Source organism: Phalacrocorax carbo, chromosome 14 (genome assembly GCF_963921805.1).
Source record: "Phalacrocorax carbo chromosome 14, bPhaCar2.1, whole genome shotgun sequence".
Classification (NCBI taxonomy): domain Eukaryota; kingdom Metazoa; phylum Chordata; class Aves; order Suliformes; family Phalacrocoracidae; genus Phalacrocorax; species Phalacrocorax carbo.
This window is the reverse complement of record NC_087526.1, coordinates 8,621,117-8,641,948: the sequence shown is the minus strand read 5'-3', so window position 1 is coordinate 8,641,948 and position 20,832 is coordinate 8,621,117. Positions and strand designations below refer to the sequence as shown.

The 20,832-nt window shown below is 40.8% G+C and overlaps 1 protein-coding gene and 1 long non-coding RNA gene across 9 annotated transcripts in view; one reads left to right on the top strand and one right to left on the bottom strand.

Moving 5' to 3' along the window:
- Positions 1 to 774: 774 nt before the first annotated feature.
- Positions 775 to 3,079, bottom strand: LOC135315713 (uncharacterized). Its single transcript, XR_010375212.1, has 2 exons — positions 1,453 to 3,079; positions 775 to 1,097 (listed from the first exon to the last, which is right to left on the bottom strand). It is a non-coding gene; the product is annotated as an uncharacterized LOC135315713 (long non-coding RNA).
- Positions 2,966 to 20,832, top strand: part of RTEL1 (regulator of telomere elongation helicase 1) — a 57,051-nt gene continuing 39,184 nt past the window's right edge. For all 8 annotated transcript variants that reach the window (XM_064465458.1, XM_064465465.1, XM_064465464.1 and 5 more), the window contains exons 1-16: positions 2,966 to 3,066; positions 3,355 to 3,472; positions 4,667 to 4,865; positions 5,227 to 5,320; positions 6,249 to 6,330; positions 6,939 to 6,999; positions 7,240 to 7,315; positions 8,028 to 8,112; positions 9,273 to 9,338; positions 11,553 to 11,706; positions 12,037 to 12,075; positions 12,739 to 12,817; positions 13,493 to 13,590; positions 14,884 to 14,939; positions 18,549 to 18,623; positions 19,499 to 19,580. In XM_064465458.1, coding sequence (XP_064321528.1) covers positions 3,371 to 3,472; positions 4,667 to 4,865; positions 5,227 to 5,320; positions 6,249 to 6,330; positions 6,939 to 6,999; positions 7,240 to 7,315; positions 8,028 to 8,112; positions 9,273 to 9,338; positions 11,553 to 11,706; positions 12,037 to 12,075; positions 12,739 to 12,817; positions 13,493 to 13,590; positions 14,884 to 14,939; positions 18,549 to 18,623; positions 19,499 to 19,580 — 1,348 coding nt within the window. In that variant the 5' untranslated portion in view covers positions 2,966 to 3,066; positions 3,355 to 3,370. The remainder of the gene's footprint in view (positions 3,067 to 3,354; positions 3,473 to 4,666; positions 4,866 to 5,226; positions 5,321 to 6,248; positions 6,331 to 6,938; positions 7,000 to 7,239; positions 7,316 to 8,027; positions 8,113 to 9,272; positions 9,339 to 11,552; positions 11,707 to 12,036; positions 12,076 to 12,738; positions 12,818 to 13,492; positions 13,591 to 14,883; positions 14,940 to 18,548; positions 18,624 to 19,498; positions 19,581 to 20,832) is intronic.

Genomic DNA, 20,832 nt, shown 5'->3' with positions numbered 1-20,832 from the left:
TCTTTTCCATGGATTTTCTTTTGTATATTTTTTCTCTTGATCATCCAAGATCTTGACCACCCACTTGCGAGGGAGCAGTGGAGGCACCTGGGATCCTACTGCCTGGGTTGGCATGTAGAGGCCGCTTTGGGTGCAGGGACTGGCCTTTCATACGACCCTCTGTGCCGCTCGGACATTTTTTAAACCTCTCCTCCCTCTTCCTCCCTCTCCAGTCTCCTGCCTTGTAAGAACTCAGGTTTAATTCTATGGAGTCAAACACCAGAATGACAATCAGGTGTAAGACCAGTGCCTGCCTTTATCACATCTGTATCCCTTCATAAATCTTCTAGCATTGACAAACCTTCACGATTCTTTTGCAACCTGAATCAGACATAAATTTTTCTCTCTAAACTTACAAATTTTTGTCTTCTCTACCCTTAGCTTTTAGCAGAAACTGGCGCAGCAAAGCTGAAGAGAGTCTCACCGATGCTGGCGCTGCAGCCTTGGTCAAGTAAGGTAAGTGGTGCAGAGGAACAACCCTCCAGGAGGCTAAAGAGCGCTGAGCCGGTGCTGACTCATGCTTGCCCCTGGACACCAGCGCATCTGCTGACTCACACTCCCCTTTTGGGTTTGATAACCTTCCAGCTCTTCTCTCTCGGAAGGTAACGCTGCTTCAATCAGCATTACTTAAATAACAGTTAAAATAATCTGATTTGATACATTATTGATATTATTCTTCAGTGCAGGAAAGATATATTTACAGGAAGTAACAGTAATGACACAGTATTCCACATATTTATGATGAGTTTTAAACCTTTATTCTCCATTATAAATACCTTAACCCACACTCTCATTTTACAATCTATACAAAGCCATTTCTTCTGCAGCTGAATTTTGCATGACTGGTATCAAGGTAAAGAGTTCAGAGTCAGAAACAGAAACAAAATCAGTTGTTATATTTTGTGTGGTGCGCTGTGAAGGTCTTAAGGCACAACTCCACGCTCCCTAGCCCATTTGCTACAATTAGAGACAGTTTACAATCCAGGCGAATTCTGCTCAAAGACTTTGAAGGCTCGCAACCAAAACAGCAACACCCGTAAGCTCCCCTAACCAAACACCTGGAAGACACAGAATGCACTGGAAGTTTAAGAGAACAGATTACACAATATGCTCAAGTTTAAGGTCTGTTCCTTTGAATAGTTATTTTTCTTTAAATATTATAACACTTCTACATAAAAACAAGCTGTGCAGCCTGCTAAGAATACAGGCATTTTAAATTTACAATAAAACAAGCCACATCCTGTTCTACATCTACACAGTAACAACCTAACAGTGTGAGGTGCAACAATAAAGGACAGATATGTGTAAAATATTTTCTTCCTACTTTCTTCCTCTTATAACTGCAAAAAATATGGGTTTGGAAAATTTGGGGATCCAGGTAAACCATGCCCATGTATTTATGAAAATACTTACCTGGTCTGCTAGAGTCCTACAAACTGAGTAATCCACCAATCCAGGGCAGCTCAGAGTTCACCACAATCACACACATGTGGAACCAACCCTGACTGAGCAACTGAAATGCTGATGCAGCCGTTCCTGGCCATGTGCACGGATACAAGGGACTGAAGGCTGACAGAATTGTGCTGGAGCAAAGCAGGGAACAAAGGAGCAGCACATCCACCCCTAACAAAAGACACCCGTCACAATTCATTACTGTTCTTAATGCAGAAGCTACAAAGCTCAATATAATGACACAGGAACCCTTATATTTCAATGCTGAGAATTTCAACAAAGAATCCCATAGTATTCCACCTTCTCCTTTATGCAGAACCACTGGAGGGTGGCAGACGCACAGTACAAAGCAGAGCACTGGAGACAAATTCTTGTCAAGGGCATTCCTTATCACAGGGCTCCTCTGAGTCGTTAGTGAAGGGGAGAAACACCGGCCCTGGACAGCCCCTGCCCAGGAGTGCTCACACGCTCCAGGGACACCAAACAAGGCTGAGAGGCTTTAGAAATGCAGCTGCTTTGATACTTTTACCATCCATATTGTCACTCTTCTTCTTCGCGGCCAAACCCTGGCCTCCGCCCCAGGCACAGGAACAATAGAATGTCCTGAGTTGCAAGGGACCCGCAAGGATCATTGAGTCCAACTCCTGTCCCTGCACAGGACAACCCCAAAATTCACACCATGTCTCTGAGGGCATTGTCCAAGTGCTTCTTTAATATCGTCAGGCTGGTGCCGTGATGCCTCCCTGGGGAGCCTGTTCCAGCGCTCCACCACCCTCTGGGGGAAGAACCTTTTCCTAATATCCAACCTAAACCTCCCCTGGCACATCTCCCTGCCATTCCCTCGGGTCCTGTCGTTGGTCACCAGAGAGAAGAGATCAGCACCTGCCCCCCCTCCTCCCCTTGGGAGGACGCTGCAGGCCGCGATGAGGGCTGCCCTCAGCCTCCTCTTCTCCAGGCTGAACAAACCAAGCGACTTTAACCTCTCCTCATACGGTTTCTGCTCTAAACCCTTCAACAAGTTCACAGCCCTTCCCTGGACACTCTCCAGTAGCTTTATATCCTTGAAGTACTGCGGCGCCCAACACTGCGCCCAGCACTCGAGGTGAGGCCGCCCCAGCGCGGGGCAGAGCGGGACAATCCCCTCCCTCGCCCGGCTGCGATGCAGGGCTGGCTACACCACAAAGCTGTGCTGCGGACTTTCGGAAGCTTCCCCGGTGGGCAGCGGCTGCGGAACCCTCCAGCTGAACCGCCCAGCGTCCGACCGGGGCGGGGTCCTCCCCAGGCCCGGGTCCCGCTTCCCTCCAGGCCTGGCAGGGCCCGAACCCCACCGGACTCGGTCCCTTCCTGCCCGGGGCCGCTCGGGCCTCCGCTGCAGCTCACAGGCGATAGCACCGGAGCCCTCGTTCCCCGGCGGGGCGGGCTCGCCCAGGCCCGGGCCCACCGCCCCACCCCGCTCCCTGGACAACCGCGGCAGCTCTCGCGAGAGCTCCTGGCGGAAGTCACGCACCGTGCGTGAGGGTGTCGGAGGGGGGTCACGTGACGGAGGCGCGGGGATTCCGAACGGCGGAGCGGGAGGTGAGGGGCAGCCGCCGGGGGGCTCGGTGTCGCGGGTAGGGGCGGGCCGCACGGCACCGGAGCGGGCGGGGGCCCTGGGCCGGGCCGGCTCCTCCTAATGGCTGGGCCCCGCGGGGCTCCCGCCCGGCCCGCGGAGCGGGTCCGCTGGTGACGTCCTCTCCCGAAATATGAGGCCAAAACCGGGGCCTTTCGGCATTTCGTCGTGCAAACGACCCTGCCCCGATTCCGGTTCGTCGCTGGGCGCGGCGGCGGCGGCGCGGAGGGTCACGGGCCGGCGCTCCGTTGCAGGTGCTTGGCGGGAGCCATGCCCAGGATAACGCTGAACGGCATCCCGGTGGATTTCCCCTTCCGACCCTACGAGTGCCAGGAGGCCTACATGGCCAAGGTGCTGGAGTGCCTGCAGAAGGTGAGCCCCGCCTCGCCCGGGCCCGTCCGGCTCAGCCGGCGGCTGCCTTTCATCTCCGACCGTAAAAAACGACTTCTCTAAAAAGAGGTTGTCACAATTAAAGTTTCCTTTGTGTTGTCCGTATTCCACCTTTTCCAAATCGTCTCTGACCTTTGACTTGTATTTTTATTTTACTGTACAGCTATTAAAAGCCCCAAAGCGTGCAAGTAGTAGTAGGTAAAGAGGTAGATCTGGTGTTTCTGCCTAACTTGGGAAAAAGAAGAAAAGCTGAGCCAGTAGTCCATGCACTTGTGCAGCCTGTCCTTAGATATCTGGGGTTTGGCCTTAGGCTGTTAGTCCTTGGACTATGAGTGGAATTCATCATTTTTTCTACTATAGGATAATCTTACTGAATGAGGGTCAAATAAGAAAATGATTTTTACAATAGTTGTCTTTGTTCTGGAGTGGGTTAACAGATCTCTGTGGTCCCTCTTCACCTGAGAGATCAAACAAGCTTATTGTGGAAGGTTTGGCTTTCCAGGCGGCTCAGCATTCCCCCATGTCATGGGCAGTGGCTTAGTTCCTATCAGCGCCTCCTCGTTTTAAATTAAAACTGTTATAAGGCTATTAATATAGAAATTCTTTCAGTATAGTTAAACATGAATTGTCATGGCAGCACAAGCTCAGTTGCTAGTTTTTCTGCAACTTGTAGTAATCTTAGGCACTTCACAGTTGTAACATCTGGTAGGACTAAGTGTTTAAAAGCGCTTGGAAAACCTGCCTAAAATGTGCTGTGGGATATAGTCTTCATTCTGCAGGAAACTGGCAGTCTGTGATCTAAGAGTCACCTTCTGGTTTTGGCTGGGTTTTTTGTGCGTGTTGTTTGTTTGATTTGTTTCTTTCAATAACTTCTAATATTTTATTGTATTTTATGCTGCAATACATGATGCATTGTAGTTCCTCTTAAGAGTGGACAATGGAGAATTCCTATGCTAAGTAAAGGATAATATCTGGCTCTTGGATTTAGATTGAGCCTCACCAAGCTTAGAGGGTCCTACAGGTTGTGCGTGTGTAACAACCTTTTTTGGGGAATATGTGTGTTTCTGTCATGTGGTAGAGTTTACCAGGTAGTTGTTGCTTTTTTACTAAGGAAATGCAATACTGCACAAAACTGATAATTTTTCCCCTTTTTTATTTTATTTCTTTTCAATAAAGAAGGTAAATGGCATTTTGGAGAGCCCTACAGGCACAGGGAAGACCCTCTGCCTGCTGTGTTCCACTCTGGCTTGGCGGGAACACTTCAAAGATACTATCTCAGCCCGCAAAATTGCCCAGCGTATGAATGGAGTGGAACTCTTTCCCGAGAGACCCATGTCATCCTGGGGCAACGCTGCTACAGATGCTGACATCCCAAGTAAGTACTGTGGGTTTTAGGGGCAATACAGGAATGTTAATCAATACTTGCTTTTTATCTCTCTTTTGTAATAAGTATGTAGTTATCAAAGTCATGGAGCCATTGTTCAGCAGCTGAAGCACATTTTCACACCTTTTTCTAGATTTTAAAGGTGTTTTATGTATTTTTATATTTTCTGAGAACACTAGAAATGCATTTACCTCATTTTGTGTGCGTGAAGAGTTAGACGTCAAAATTTCTTGCTGTCTCTACAAGGCAAACTGTTACCATAGTACCAGCTGGGAAAGGAGGCTAATAATATCTCTAGTTCTTTCCATGATATTAATGGTTTTCTGCTTTTTTTTTCTCCTCTGTATGGCAGCTTATTACACTGATATTCCCAAAATAATTTATGCCTCCAGAACTCACTCACAACTTACACAGGTCATTAATGAATTAAAGAACACAGTCTACAGGTAAATATGTTTTATGATTATGTTCCTATTCAAAGAAAAGGTGGAGAAACCCGCCTGGTTTAGTTATTGTTTGAGTTTATGTGGATGAATGTATACAAAACTGATATCTACTGAAATGTAGTTCTCTTGATGTGCAAGCAAAGTATCTGGATTTCTTTGTTGTTGGGGTTGGGTTTTTTCGTGCTTCACAGCTTCTCTTATCTCCTTCAATCATACAATTTCCTGAATTTGGTCTGGTTTTTGTTCTTTACTTGACACATTTACTTCTAAAATTCCTTCCCCCCCCCCCTTTTTTTTTGGGGGGGGGGGCATTTCTTTAAGGCAGTGGGAAGCTATTACAAAGTTGAGTTCCTTAGGGTGATGTCAGTCTCTGAAGAACTCTGTGGTTTTGCTGTACCAATGTCTGTCACAGTTTGCAGCTGTTAATGTGCCAGTGTGTTGACTGAGCTCTTTGGACAGGCAGTACTTGTTTGTTTATATGTTTTTTGTAAAGATAGGGCCTTATAATCAGCAAAAAATTGTATTGCGAATGTTTGTAGTGCATTAGTTCTTGTCATAACTGTACTCTAAAAATCACAGCCAGCTTGGGATAGCTTCTAATAGATGACAGGCCCCAGCTTATTCAGCTGACCTGTCATAACAGCACGCAGGTTTTATAGTGGATGATGTAAGCAGCTACTCGTTAGCTCCTGCTGTAAACTACTGCTTATTACCACCATGAGAAATGCAGTACCATAAAGTTAAATAACATAAATAGATGTTAGAAACAGACTAACTTACTGTTTCTGATTCTGACCCTTATTTTGGGCTCATCTGTTTCTCCTGAACCTTTTGCTTTTGATATGTTATACTCAGCCTAGGCATGTACACCTGTGTTCTTCTTTTGTGCTTTATTTTTATGTCAGTTTTGTGTATTCTGTTTGAACAGGCCGAAGATATGTGTTTTGGGTTCCAGAGAGCAGCTTTGCATCAATCCTGAAGTGAAGCGACAGGAGAGCAACCACATGCAGGTGAGAACAGAGCCCTGAAAGCATGCACAGTGAGAACATGGCAGGGTTTGTTTTGGTGTGTGGTGTGTAACTCTAAACTCTGACATTGTTGAACTACCGAGGGCCATAGGGAAAGACAGTAGTTTTAAATGTGTTTCGAGGAGTTTTTAGTTTCCAGTTTTGTGAGTGCAAGATTTTATTTTGAGCCTCTGGTAGCATATTCCATCCAGAGAAGGATGCAATTGTGTAGAACATGAGAATTAATAGTTTGCATTTTACTTCCTGATCTGCCACTTAAGTGTTTTTCAAGAGCAACAATAATTTCAACATAGTGCTTCAGTGATTGATTTACCTGTTATTTTTACAAGTAATATCAAATACTACCATTTTGAAAATGATTAGTGGGAAACATAACAAAATTTCCTCTAAACATCTGAGTGTTCCGTGCTGAATAAAAGAAAGCTTTTAAGGTGGACAGAAGGACACAGGATTGTAAAACTGAAGAACTGTGATTAGCATTTATTTGTTAGCTCGTGCTACAGAAAACTAATAGCTCTTCACCCCTTAACATGCTTTTCAGTGCTTGACAAGCTGTTCCGCTCTTGGCTAAAATACTTTGTATTTTACAGATCTACATGTGCCGAATGAAAGTGATGGCTCGTGCTTGTCATTTCTATAACAACGTGGAAGGTGAGTTTGGCTGTGGAAGTAGAGCCCTATTTTTCTGAGAGGGAGAGGTTTGCTAGGCAGGTAGAGAGGTTTGGAAGAGTTGGCAGAATCTGCCTGTGGATGTGCACATGTGTGTGTTTTGCTCTGTGCTAATGTCTTTCAAGAGTGAAATGTGAAGAAGTGGATGAGCGTGATGATCAGGGTAACAGTAAAACTTTGTGTGATACCTTTACCTCAGTTCGTCGTTGTAATTTTTCACAGAAAAGAGTACAGAGAAAGAACTGATTGAATCAATCATGGATATTGAAGACTTGGTTAAAAATGGAAATAAGCACAGGTAAACAGTCCCCCCAGCCTTCCTCACCCTTAGTTGTGAAAATAGCAAAAACTATTGCTCTGTTTATTTTGGTTAATAGCTTGGTATGAACTTGACATACACTAAAGTAATAGAACAATGATGAGAGCAAAGTGCAATGGCCAAATATGTTGAAGAGACAGCTTCCAACAAAATGATGTGTGCACTAAAGCCTTAACTTCTGTTACTGCAGTTTTATCATTCAACAAGTTATTTCAATCCTTTGTCGTGTAAAGAATGATTCGGATCAGAGTCAGGCTCACCAATGTGTTTTCTCACTTGAGCAGAGGGTGCCAATATCGTCAGACATGACAAATGATATTACAGTTTTTTTTCAGATCTGAGAGCATGAGGTGACTGATTTGTTGAGATAAAATAGTCCAGTGTAGCATTTACTTCTAGCCTAAAGGGGTGAAATCATAATGCAGTAATGAGTGCTGCTCTTTCGCCTTTAATTTCTTTTTCCTTTGTTTTGTAGGGCTGCCCAGCTAGGCATTCTTTTCTACACTTCTTTTCACTTGTGTGAATAGAGCTAACCATTTGCCCTAAAATTAAACATACCAGTTTCAGCTCCTTAAGAAGTTGATTAGAAACCCTTGAGAACATGAAACATAGTACATGAATGCACTCTTAATACTTCTGCAAGCATTACTTTATAGTTTGTACTACTCTTTTTTTTTTCTTTTTTAAACAGAGTTTGTCCCTATTACCTCTCTCGAAGCCTGAAGCAGCAAGCAGATATTATTTTTATGCCTTACAACTATTTACTAGACTCGAAGGTAACATATATTATGCTTTTATAACATATATATATGCTTTTAAATGCAGTTGTTCTTCTATTTATCTTATATTGGCTTTTAGTGGATAAGCCGTGAAGAATGAATGCATAGCAAGTGAATGCATTATGTTGTATACCTCAAAACTAATCAAAACCTGGTTCAAATTCAGAACCACAGAGGATGCCCTTTTGTATTTTTTTTTTCTGTAAAGTTGTTCTTTCCCACAGTTAAGAACTATTTTCTTTTTTCTTTTCTTTGTTTGAGGTCTTGCTGTTTTTATAGAATTAGGTTTGCAGAATGTGATGCCCTTGTCTTTTGGTGATATTCACCTGCTGAATGCAAATCTTCACTCACATACTAGGAGTATTTTTGCGTGCATTCTGAGACATTTTTATTTCTGCAGCCAGCTACATGATTTCTAGAATAAGGAAACTTCAGTAGAGATTGAACATCTCTCTTGGAAATAATTGCTGGATTTGTAAACAAAGCTGTTGCAGTAAGTTGTCCGTATTTCATGGATAGAAGATGAAACCTTTGAAAACTCTGAGGAAACAAATCTGCTGACATCTTCATGCAATTTGGAGTAATTCATTAATTATAGTAAAGGCCAGACTGCATTCCACTGCTACAAAAGGCAAAAAGACCAAATGTTTAATACATGAAAAAATAAAATTAAAAAAAATCTCTGGCCACCTTAAGGAAAGAAGCATTGTGAAATGGTGTTATGTCACCTGGTACTGTTGGGGGTGTTCTTCAGAGCATCCACTCCTTGCAAAGATCACACAAGCAAAAATTTGTAAAAACAAGGCAAATCCCCGTGCTTCGCACCCCGCTACTCCCAGATCCCCTTTGGCAAAAGAGGTGACTGAAATTAAGTCTGATAAACTTGTGTATCGTAGTACAGTACAACTGGTTTTTTTTCTTTAATACAGTGTAAGATGTAACCTCCATAAACTTTTACATGATGCATTTTATCACCTTCATTTCCAGAGAAAAACATTCTATGGTTCATATATTAGGTAGCCACAGGGATTACTTGATGCTTTCTCAAAAAAAAAAAAAATCAAAATGCATGAAAACCCAAATCTGTCTCATGAGCCAATTTCTGTATACCTCTCTGACCTTTTTGTCCATTCCCTTGTGCTGTTCTTTGTCTTTAGAGCCGGAGAGCGCACAACTTAGACCTGAAGGGGACTGTAGTAATACTTGATGAAGCTCACAACGTGGTAAGTTGCTTCTGGTCTGTTGCAAAGAGAACAAACGGACCCATGCCCTGTTACAAACAGTCTGTAAAATCTGTACTCAGCTATTTCAGTTGTTAATGTTCATTATCATGAATATTTCCTGGTTTTGTGACAGTTAAAGCATTTTAGTTTACTTAACGGTCCTTTGATGCTACTGTGATTTTTCTACAAGGTGATAGTTTGTTCCTGAAGGGTGGATCTCCAAATTTATGAGGGCACTCCTTTTCTTGTTTGGAGAGTTCTCTTCCAGGGTGTAAGAAATCATGAAGGATCCATTCTTGAAGTTCAGCTGTCCAAGGGCAGTAGAGGGCAACTCTGACTGTTGCAGTATTTCCAAGTCTTCACTCATAGAGGAAAACAAGAAGGAAAAAAAAGTGCTGCATTGTGAGATCTTCCTCTTAGTTGGTGTGAAACTGCAGCCCTTTGCCTAAATAATGAAATGCAAAGGAACTTTTGAAGTGTGTTCCTTTTTTCTGGCACATGAACAACCTCCCAGTGGGATTTCTGCTAAACAGCTGCAAAGTTTATTTTCTGATTGCGTGTTCTTTCAGAAACAGGCCACTGGAGTGTGTGCTATGTTTGACTAGAGATAGTTGCAGAGCTGGTCCAGTATGTACTCCTTTCATCAGAACACTTCTTGTTGAAAATGGGTGGATTTGGGGTGTGTGTGTGGTTTTTTTTTTTTTCCCTTTATAGCGTTTTAAAAATATTAATTGATGCCTGCATGCAGAAATTAACCAGAACAGCTATTCTAGAACTACTCATTTTGCAATAGTTCTCCCATGGTACTCTCTGTTGCAGGTCCTTACTATTTCTCTTCATTCCTCAGGGATGTAGATTCTTTTCATGAATGAAAAATTTGTGACAAAATATGTTACTTATTTTTCAAGGTCGTAGAGAGTTTTGTCAAACTTGTCAGTTTGAGTGTTCAAACCATTACTTTTTTTTTTTTTAAAGAAAACTGGTATGTTTCCTTCCTTCTCTATAATAGTATTTGTTCTGGCGTACATTTTGGCCCAAATTTTACATATGAATAATATTCATTTTACTGCTTTTTATTTTTTTTCATGGCCCCCCTTCCCTCTTTTCTCCATGTCCCCATTTCTGAATCATGAGGGGGTAGGAGCATGTCTTCATGTGAATATGAGCAAATATAAGGATAAGAGTATTTCGTAAGAGTGTGAGAGGGACCGGGAAGTAGCTCTTTCAAAGGACAAATTATTCTCTAACTAAAAAATTTGCTACTTGGACAATTTGTCATCAGACAGCAAGGGCAAGCTATTTGGCAACTGCATGGGAGAGACAAAAGGATATCAGGAAAAATCTACTAGCAGCAACACTAAGAACACAGAGGAGGTGACACCTATTAAAATCAAAAGAGATCTCAACAATGGCAGTGATTTTGCTGTTTGGCGGGAGTGGTAGAATGTTGATAATGTGGAAAAGGCAAAATCTGTCCTACATTTCAGAAGAAAGGATGCCTAGTAATAGCCAAAGTCTTCAGGTGTTTATAAAATGTCCTCTGGCCTGAGCTGGTGTGTGAGGGATTTTAGATGATGGTCTGTGTAGGGCCACGACGGAAAAATTGCAAGCTGAACGCAGCTGTGAGAATGCGACTGAAGAAGGGAACTGGGAGGATTGTTATTGAACAATATGTTGTTGCAATCCGGGAGCTGCTGTTAGCCGGCAGAACACACGCCTGGCAGGCCTTGGTGCTTGCGCTGGCCACGCGTGCGGCAACGTCTAGTCAGTACTTTTCCACTGAATCTGCTGAGAGTATAAAAAAGCGCGCCTCAAAGCGGAGAGAGGAGAGAGGACACGGAGCATGCTCTACCAACCACAGGGGGATGCCCTGAAGGTGCCGTGTCTACCTCCCTTCTCCGTGATGACCTCAATAATGGTCACCCTCCTGGTCAGTGGTGCCTCAGGCGTAGTTGGGTTGGTAAGACTTTCGTAAAGGGAAAACACTATGCTAGTAACTGCTTATGCCGGGCTATAGTAGAGCAATAAATATTGTTGTGCTTTTTAAATATCGTGTGTTGGGTGAACTTTGTGCATAGGAATCCTGTGAACCTGTTACAGCTGGAGATCAGAAATGAGATCAAGCCTGGTCACCTGGACTTTATTATCTATAAAATTGCCTGAGCAAATAGGACTGTGCAGTCCAAATAATGCTTCCATTCCTTCATATTTTAGGAGAAGTTGTGTGAGGAGTCGGCATCATTTGACTTGACGCCATACGATTTGGCTTCGGCAATGGATGCTATAAACGTCGTACTGGAAGAACAAGCCAAAGTAGTTCAACAGAATGAAATAAATGCTGAATTCAATATGGAGATGGCCAGTTCAGGTGTGTAGAGAACCGCAAACCAGTTTCACTGGGATTATAGGGTGCCATTAGCAAGAATAGGAAAATACCCTTTCCTAACGGTTTCTGGAAAATTGACTCTCATTAATAGATAAATTATCATTAATTAGTAATCACTGCCAGACAAACACGAACAGATTTGGCTATGACATGATTTGATGTGAGGAGTCATGAAAGAGAAGATGAGTAGAATACAGATGTCTTTCCATGTACACAGTTCTAGCCTTAATATCCAGAATTTCTGAAAAGGCATAAACTAGGAATGGAACAGAAATGAAACATCCTCTTTGAAATCTTTCCTTTCTTCAACAGGACTGAACATGGAACTTGAAGATATAGCAAAGATAAAGAGTAAGGCTTTTTTTTTTTGTGGTGTTGAAAATTGTTATTGAAACACTTTTGAACAACTATAAATCAAGTTAATGCAGCATTTCTGTAGGCATTGCTCATAATGAAGAAATTAATGGAAGTTTAAATTGTCCCTTTTTTCAGAGAATTTTGTGGAATGTTTAGTTCCACTTTTTTTTCCAGGAAGATGCAGGATTTGGCAGATTAATGTGTTGCTTCCTTCTTTGCTAGGAGTTCCCTTGTTTTTAAACTTATCTGTGCTGGAAATGTGTTAGTTGGGTCATTCTGCTGAAAGAACATATGCCAGCTATAAAGTGAATAGCAAGAGCTTGAGATGTCCCATGTTTACAAAGCATTTCCAAGAACAACTTTCCCCATCTCTAGAGAAGAGTTTAACACTTAGCTGACAACTGTATTTTATAAGAGCATCACAGGCTTCATCCAAGAGTTGAGGGAATAGACGTCCTTAAAGTTGAATACGAATGTTTAGAGATGGTATCTAGGAAATTGGCTTTGATCATTTTGATTTGTTTACAGAATCAAGAAACGGCTAGGTTGCTGTCTTTGCCTTTGTAATAAAGTACATTTGCAAAAGAGGCTTAGCTGTGTCCCAGAAGTGAGTTTCTGTGAACCCTAAATTTTTTTCCCCTCTTGGTTCTCTTAAAGAAATTCTTCTTCAGCTAGAAAGTGCTATTGATGCAGTGGAGCTGCCACTGAATGATAGTGGAGTCACCAAAGACGGAAGGTAAATTTCTTCTCAATATTATGTTTACTTGTTAAAAGCACATAAAATTCTAGACCCAGGTGAGACTGGGTCAGTTGTTAGGGTTGGTAGCAGCTGTTAGAACTGGTACTACTATTCTAGTTTCTGGGAATAGTATTTATTGAGGGTTTTGGGTTTCCTTAAATCTTCTTTCTGTAATCATCATTATTTCTGGTGGAACTCCCTTTTTAAAGTGTTTCAAGAGTGGATGTTCCTATGCTGTGTCTGTGCCTATCGGGTATTCTGAACTGGAAGAAGCTCCTCACTGTGCTTCTTTCATGATTTAAACAGAGGTACTGGTGCTGCAGTGATTTGGTTTGAGGTACCTCAGAGCTCTGTAAGTCTATTTCTAAACTAATGCATATTGTATGTTGTAAAAGTATCTTGGAAATTGCATGCAGATCTCTTTCTAAATTAACACATATTGTCTGTTGTAGAGAAATGACGGAAAATATGAAGGATGTGGTCAGTATGTGTCAGTACTGTCTGCTGTCTTCATAATCAAACACTTATTTTTATTCCTGTATATTTTCCTTTCTCATGGGGAGAATATGTTTTGCTACTAGATGGTGAAATGTTGTTTCTATAGAAGAGTAACAGTAACTGTGTCCATGCGATTATGTTTACCCATTTGTGCTTTTTCTTTGTAAATTGCAGCTACATCTTTGATCTGTTTGCAGAGGCCCAGATAACATTCCAGACCAAATCCTCACTCTTGGAATCACTAGAGCAGATTTTACAGTTTCTTTCAGGCCGTAAGTATAAATTTGTTAGTTGTTTCACTCAAACTTTTCTATGTAACGTAAGTAATTGGAAGTTTGCCTTGTTTGTGGAGAGGAGGGGAAAGGCTTCTTTGTTTAAATTTAAATTATAAAGCTTTTAAGTCTGACCTTGAGGACCTGTGTTTTTTATTAAGACTTGCTGTGAGGTCCTCTGCTGGGAAACATGTTTTATGTCTGTTCATGCAACAGTACTGGTTTTAAGAACTGCTTTGTGTCAAAACCTGAGTACGTACCAACATACGTGTGTACATACGTGCGCGTATATAAAGGATTTTTGCACACAATGCTATCTTTCTCCAAACCCAGAAGGTTTGTGGGATGGAGCTTGTTGTTGTTTAGCTGATGGTGCTTTTAGAGTCTTGAGTTCTTCCCTGGTCATGGAGTTATGAAAACAGGAATGTAGGGAATCAAATAATGTGTTGTGTTTTTTTCCCCTTGATTTAGTAAGCTTCTGCTTTACTGTCTGTCAGCATCTTGTTCTTAATTTGCCCTTCTCAAAGAAAAACCTCCAACTTCTACATGTGCTAAGAAAATTATTTAGTCCTTACCAGCAGACTCTTCAGTAAAAGCACTGAAGAGAGTAAGCCCACTCCATGGAGACTAGAATACCGACTGTCAGTTCTGCAAGTACATCCTTTGGGAACATACCTATTCCACCTTTTTTTTTTCCCCCGCAGCATCTTCCTCCTCTTAGGCTGTTTGCACTGTGGCTTAACAAGTGCATCTGTTTATCATTTCTGTGGTCAAATTCTCATTGTCAGTATATTTCATATGTTCTTTTAACTGCTGCTCTGTAGTCACTATTTCAAGCACACTAGAAGCTTGGAAGTGATTGTAAAGGGCTATTTATAGCTATAGCAAAGGCTAGTTTTGTCTCTCTGCATACAGGGTAGTCAGTTTTCTATTCTTTTTTTTTCAGGAGACTAATATTAGTTGCGTGAGCTTTGAAAAAGTAACCAAACAGTTTAAGCATGCTTAACTTTGTTTTCCAATTTTTAATGTAGAGGAGCCTTAAGAAGTTTGTGTAACTGTCTCAGATGGCAGCCTCCCAGTGTGTCGGAGACATGAAACTTCCTTTGGAATGCCAGTTTTACATTTATCCTTGCATCTTGAATAATGATGGAAAATCCTGAAATAATGTATTTGTTTCAGATAATATTTTCAAGTCATTGTATTCAGAGTGTTGTGCTGTTCAGATAAGATACAGCTATATGTAAATGGATGTATATTTGTGTTGTAAAAGCAATCATGCATTGTTTTCTCTAGGTACTGGGATATTTGTCAATACATCTGGATTGCATAAGCTCTCAGATATTATCCAGGTAAATAATTAATGCTGCTTCTGTATACCTCTGAAGGACACAAGAGGTGGTTTATAAATGTGGAAAGACATTGGGTCCGTTTTATTCTTGATTGTATGTATGCTTGTGCAGTGATGGAAGTCTATGGGTTTTTGAGGAGAAAGCTGCTGCCTAATGGGATGGTCTACTTTGATTTTTACCTGGGTTGTTCTTTTACAGTTTTGATGGCCCTTTTTGGAGATGCTTGATTTTAAATTTGCCTGGTTTTAGCCTCCACCAGGTGGAGCTGGGTTGTTAAGCTGTTTACTTTCTAGCAGCAATGCTTGGGAATATGAGACCCTCTTATGGAATGACAGGGCAGCTAAGAGAAAAATGCAAACAAGAGATAATTTAACTGTCATTTAAAAAATTTAATTATTAAATTAAGGGGATCTGTAAATAAAAATATTTGTAGTGCCACAGGAACTGAATGTGACACTTGTGGGTATCCATATGGTGCTGTCAGTCTTCTCCCTCTTGTGCACTTGCAAAACAATGATTCTGAAGAACCTGAGTCCCATAAAATTAGAAGGTACAGTGGGCCAGTGGCTTGAAATTCAGTTTCTAACTTCCCTCTGAAGTTGACCAAAGCTCTAATATTCTTAAGTGATAGTCAAAAAAGGGAAAGATCTGCACAGCTTACAGTTTAAAAAAAAAAAAAGGCATCTTAGCCATAGCATTACATATTGGAAAATCTGCTGACCCTTGGGATTAAGTTCACTATATTCCTAGAATTTGGTGATTACAGAGCATCATCTTGGTCGTAGTTACTGGGTTGAATTAGGCCTTTTCACTTCGCTTCTTGACAGTGAAATAAGACCTTTACTTCCCAGCTACATGAGGATTCTTTGGATCAAAAAGATCTCTTTTCCCCCAACTTTAGTAGGTGGGTGATAATAATGATGACATTTTAATTTTTGTTAACCATTGCTTTTCTCTCTTGGTTTAATGATTTTTGGGGAGATTTTTTTTGTATTAAAATTTTAATTCAGTCACTGATGCAAGAAATTCTGTGATGTTAAGGTCTGTGGTGGCTGGCAATGTTCAGTCTCTTTGTAGCTGCAGTTTTGTTCTACTCTCTCGTAGCCTGCCTTAAGAGATTAGCTGCCAGACTTTTCCAGAAATCCTTGATGTCAAAGATCTTTCCTCTGGAAAATGTGCTGCTTACAAGTGTAATCTATGTTTATAGGAAGCACAGGACTGTCAAAAAAGGTGATAAAAGAATGGAAACACAGGCAGGAAGAGAGTAAAACCTGTGAAAGAGCAAAGATGAGGAAGAATACAGCGATTTCTTTAATCTGAAAAGTAAATTACTTCTGTGTCTACCTCTGCATTTGGCAGCGGCAAAAGAACTCTTTTTTTCCTTCCTCAATATTCTTGCTTATTTCCAGAACACTTGTGAGAAGATTTTTGATGAAATTCTTTTCTTTTTGAGTAAGGCACTGACTGCGTACTTCAGTTTTTCCCCTTTTTGCTGAAGGATTTATACCATTCCCACTTACATTTCCCTTTAGCTGAGATTATTACTGTTTATAGGTTTTAGTGTCCCTTTTAAGTAAACTAGGAGGGATTAAGTAATCTAGATTTGAATTTAGCCATGTTCTCTAAAAGTCCTATCCTGAGTCTTGGATTTTATTTGTTAATTTTAAATGACACGGATCAGTTCTCTTTTGTCATACATATCAAAATCTACTGACAACATTCAGGTTGTATTCCTGCTGACTGCTAGAAAAATTTTACAAAGAGGAAGTGTGAATTGTTTGGTGTCACTGCTTTTCACCTAAGAATTTACTTGCTATCTTAGCTGAAATGTGAATCATCTTCTTCTAGAACTGGAATTTAATAGAAAAGGAAAACCTTTAAAATTTAAAATTTTCCTAGAGAACATTATTAGATTCTTGTGGGAGAACAGTCAGCTCAGGTTAACAGTAATTCCAATAGATGATTAATTTTAACAAGACTTTCTGTGCTTACTTTGTCTAGTAATAGTGTATGAAGTCATGTTGCACCTGTTATGCTGGTGGAGAGCAGCATACATGTCCAAAAGGACACCCCAGAATTAACACCCTGTGTAAAACTAAAAATGAAGAATCGTATTCAAACTTTGCAGGCTTGCATGACAAAGAGAAGTTACCTAGCTGTATTTTGAACAGTGCTGGTAGGTTTGCAGTACTGAACTCATCGAATGCATGGATGTTTGTGAGGGTGTATTCACAGTGGCATGTACAGTGTTTCATTTTTATAGCAGTGGTTCAGCAAAACCTATATGTATGTTCTGATACAGTAGTAGAAATTGGCGTGCATCGATACCAAAATGATTTGTACTGGAAGGGGAGTGTCACTGTTCTGTGGGGAAGGTGAGGTATGCTTAGCTTAAATTAGTTTCCCAGGGTTTCAAAGCTGAGAGATGAGAAGATTCAGAAGTAGAAGCCAGGTCTCATGTCCAGTCCTGTAGCATGCTCTAATGTCCGGGCTCAGAATTGTCTGTGTGTCCTCTTTTAGCCTGTGGATAGATGAAAGGTGATTTGAATTGGAAGAGCACTCTTTCGCTGAAAGTTAAGATCCCTTTGCTGCTGATGATGACACACATGGAGAGTTATTGCAAATCATCTGTTACATGGCAGTTTGTTATCTGAGATATTTTTAAGTAGGCCTTGGACACAGGGTCTTCATTGGTTAAACCCAATGCTTGCTTGTTACAGACCTTTGTCTTCAAGATTTAATTTATAACCAGCTTGTTTTCTTTAATAATAGGGGTTTTTTTTCCTTCCTTTTAGAAGAACACTTACTAAAAATTGGGGTTTGTACTCCCTATTTTTGACTATTTTTCAGAAGTTAATATTTCCAGGAATTGTCCTTCTTTTTTCCTTTTTTTGGACTGGTGGAGAACATCTTGTTGCAACTAGCTTGGATAATTCCTTTTAAATGTCTGAAGAAATTTTGTTTAGGAAAATTAACAGAAGTTATAAATATTTGAGAACCACAGCTGTTTATATTGAAGTTGAACTGGAATGGCATATGTTTGAAAGAGCATCATCCTTAGTCATAAGACATCACATACAGGAAAGGGGAAGAAGCATAAAACTCTGTGCAGAAGAGCTGATAGAAGCTTTTAATTTAATATATGGACAACTAGATATGATTACAACTTGATTATTTTTTTTTCTAAGCAGCATATTATTAGTGTAGGGTATCATTGCTGAAATTTTAAACTAAGGGAATTCAAAAAGTTATTTTACACCCAGTTGTGACTCTGTGATCTCATGAACATGTAGTATGTTTATGTTTATCCACAGCCAGAAGTCATGAATAGTGTGAATAAGACTGTCATTGCGTAGTTTGAATATATTTAGATATTGGCTTGCATTTTTTTTGGAACAATGGGAAATCCATGTGGTTAGCAGGAGTTGCCTGTAAAAATTTTATTTATTCAAGATTCTCTGTCTTTATTTAATAACAGGAGCAAGGAGATTTATTTAAGTTTATCACAGCAGTAACTTTTGTGGAGATCCTTCTCAGTGCAAAGATACGTTAGGGATTTTGCTGGAAACAGTTGTTAAATCTTTCCATTTGTTTACATCCATTTTCCAGACAGTATTCAACATTGATCCTCCAGAAGGCTCGACAAGTTTCATGCCACATCAGTCGATATCTAAATATTATAAGGTATGGGATGCTTTGTGTTCTACATTTTTCTTTCCTGGCATTTAACGTCTGCACTTAGTGTATCCAAGACTAGAAGGATATGGATAGTATAGCAAATGATGCTGTTGATTACCCAGAGGATATATAAGTTATTCTGGGGCGAGGGGGTGGCAGGAGACAAAACCCCCCCAAAATCACAAAGGAACTGTGATTAGTTTAGGTTCCAAGGAATAAGAGGAGCTATGCAGTAATTTTTAAAGAAACTCTATTATGAAATTAGGAAAGTGCGGCAATTGTGAATTATGAAAAACTTTGATACTGAATATTGTGCAAGAATTAATGTGTTTTTCCAATAATCTGTTCTCTTAACTTTAGTTTGGCCTATTACCAAGCCAGTATATTAAAGCCACTGAAACTCCACACCCCGAAGTCCTTATAATTTATTTAGAGTTTGGGACTTATGGGCTGTGATGCTGTAATAAATTTTAGGAATGGATCTTTTCTTTAGATAAAATGTAACTTTCATATTAAGTTTAAGACTTGATACTCTTTTTATTGCCAAATGGAACAAGTCTAACACAATAGTCCTAGTCTGTGTGTTTTATTCTGGTGGACAATACCCAAAGAATTGGGTTATTTCTGCTCAGGGCAGTCCATGAAAAGCTGCTTCCATAAACTGACTCAAAATGGCTGGTTAAATGGTGATATACTTCTTTGCTCCTAGTTAAGTACATTATGAAAGACTGGAAACAAAACAGGAAATAATATGACCGTACACTGTAAAAGTGACACTAATTACGTTAACTACCCTTGATATGGGCTAGCTTTTTTGAGGGATGAAGTGCAAGTTCATTTCTGTAGCCATCTCTAGAAATATTTCTGTTATTTTCCTTCAGGTACATATTCATCTGGATAACAGTAATCAGAAGAAGAAACAACGGACAGATCTCTGGAATTCATCGTCTGCAAAAAAACAAGGTACAGGAGCTGGTCGTAGGGAGGCTCATGCTAAAGCTGGATTGAAAACTACTCAACTGCTCCTTTCTGATTCAAATGAGAGAAAACGATCGAAGACATCCCAATCTGTATTACTTCACATTTTTGAAAAGGGAGTCCTCAGTCAAATTTTGGAATGCCATTGTAGGATTTTGAGTGAAACACCACTTACGTTATCTTAAATGTTAAAAATGACTCTGAGGAATAAAGGGCTGAACAGGATAACTCAATGAGGGCATGCTCCAGATCTGCCTATATGAAAAAAATTTTTAAACGCAAATGGCATAGTAGTGTTCCTCATAGAGCTGGAAAGTCTTCAGTGCGTAATCAGTATGCCTTGTTGCCATGGTCCAAGTTAAAAGAATCAGTAGAGGTGGGACTGGGAAAGATTCCTCGCCTCCCAGGAGAGAACCAGTGGGTGGTTTGGTTGTAGGGTTTTTTTGGTCATGTTCTGTAAGATGAAGAGATTTGGAGCACTAGTGTTGCTGCAAAGCTCTCTTTCTCTAGAACAGGGTAGGGTTTTTTAAGGTTTTGGGACCTCATGTTTGAAGAACTCTAGGACTGCCTGAGGGTGTTCCTTTGCAGTTTTATGTTTCTAAGTACAGCTCCATTGTGGATACAATGAGTCGAGGAGGTGCTTTTCACTTTTATAGTTACTTCTAAAGGGGAGGTGACATAAGCAATCTCATAAATCACAGGATGGTAGGGGTTGGAAGGGACCTCTGGAGATCATGTGTCCAACCCCCTGCTTGAGCAGGCACACCCAGAGCAGGGGGCACAGGACTACATCCAGACAGGTTTTGAAGTCTCCTTCCCTGGAGACATTCAAAACCTCTCTGGGCAACCTGTTCCACTGCTCTGTCACCCTCACAGTGAGGAAGTTTTTTCTCATGTTTAGATGGAGCTTCCTTTGTTCCAACTTGTGCCCATTGCCCCTTGGCCTGTCATTGGGCGCTACTGAAAAGAGTCTGGTCCCAAATCTCAATATAAAATGGTCTTGTACCACTGCTGCTTTGTGCACTGCCAAAGTTCTTCCAGTGCAGTTATTCCACGATGGAGATTATTTTCTTTCACTGGAATTGTTGCTTGTATTGGTGTACAGAAAATATTCAGACCAGCCCAAGAATGGGAGACCCTCCTTTAGGATTGATGTTGAGGTTTGTGAATGTTCTGTTATAGAATCATAGAATGGTTTGGGTTGGAAGGGACCTTTGGAGGCCATCTGGTCCAACCC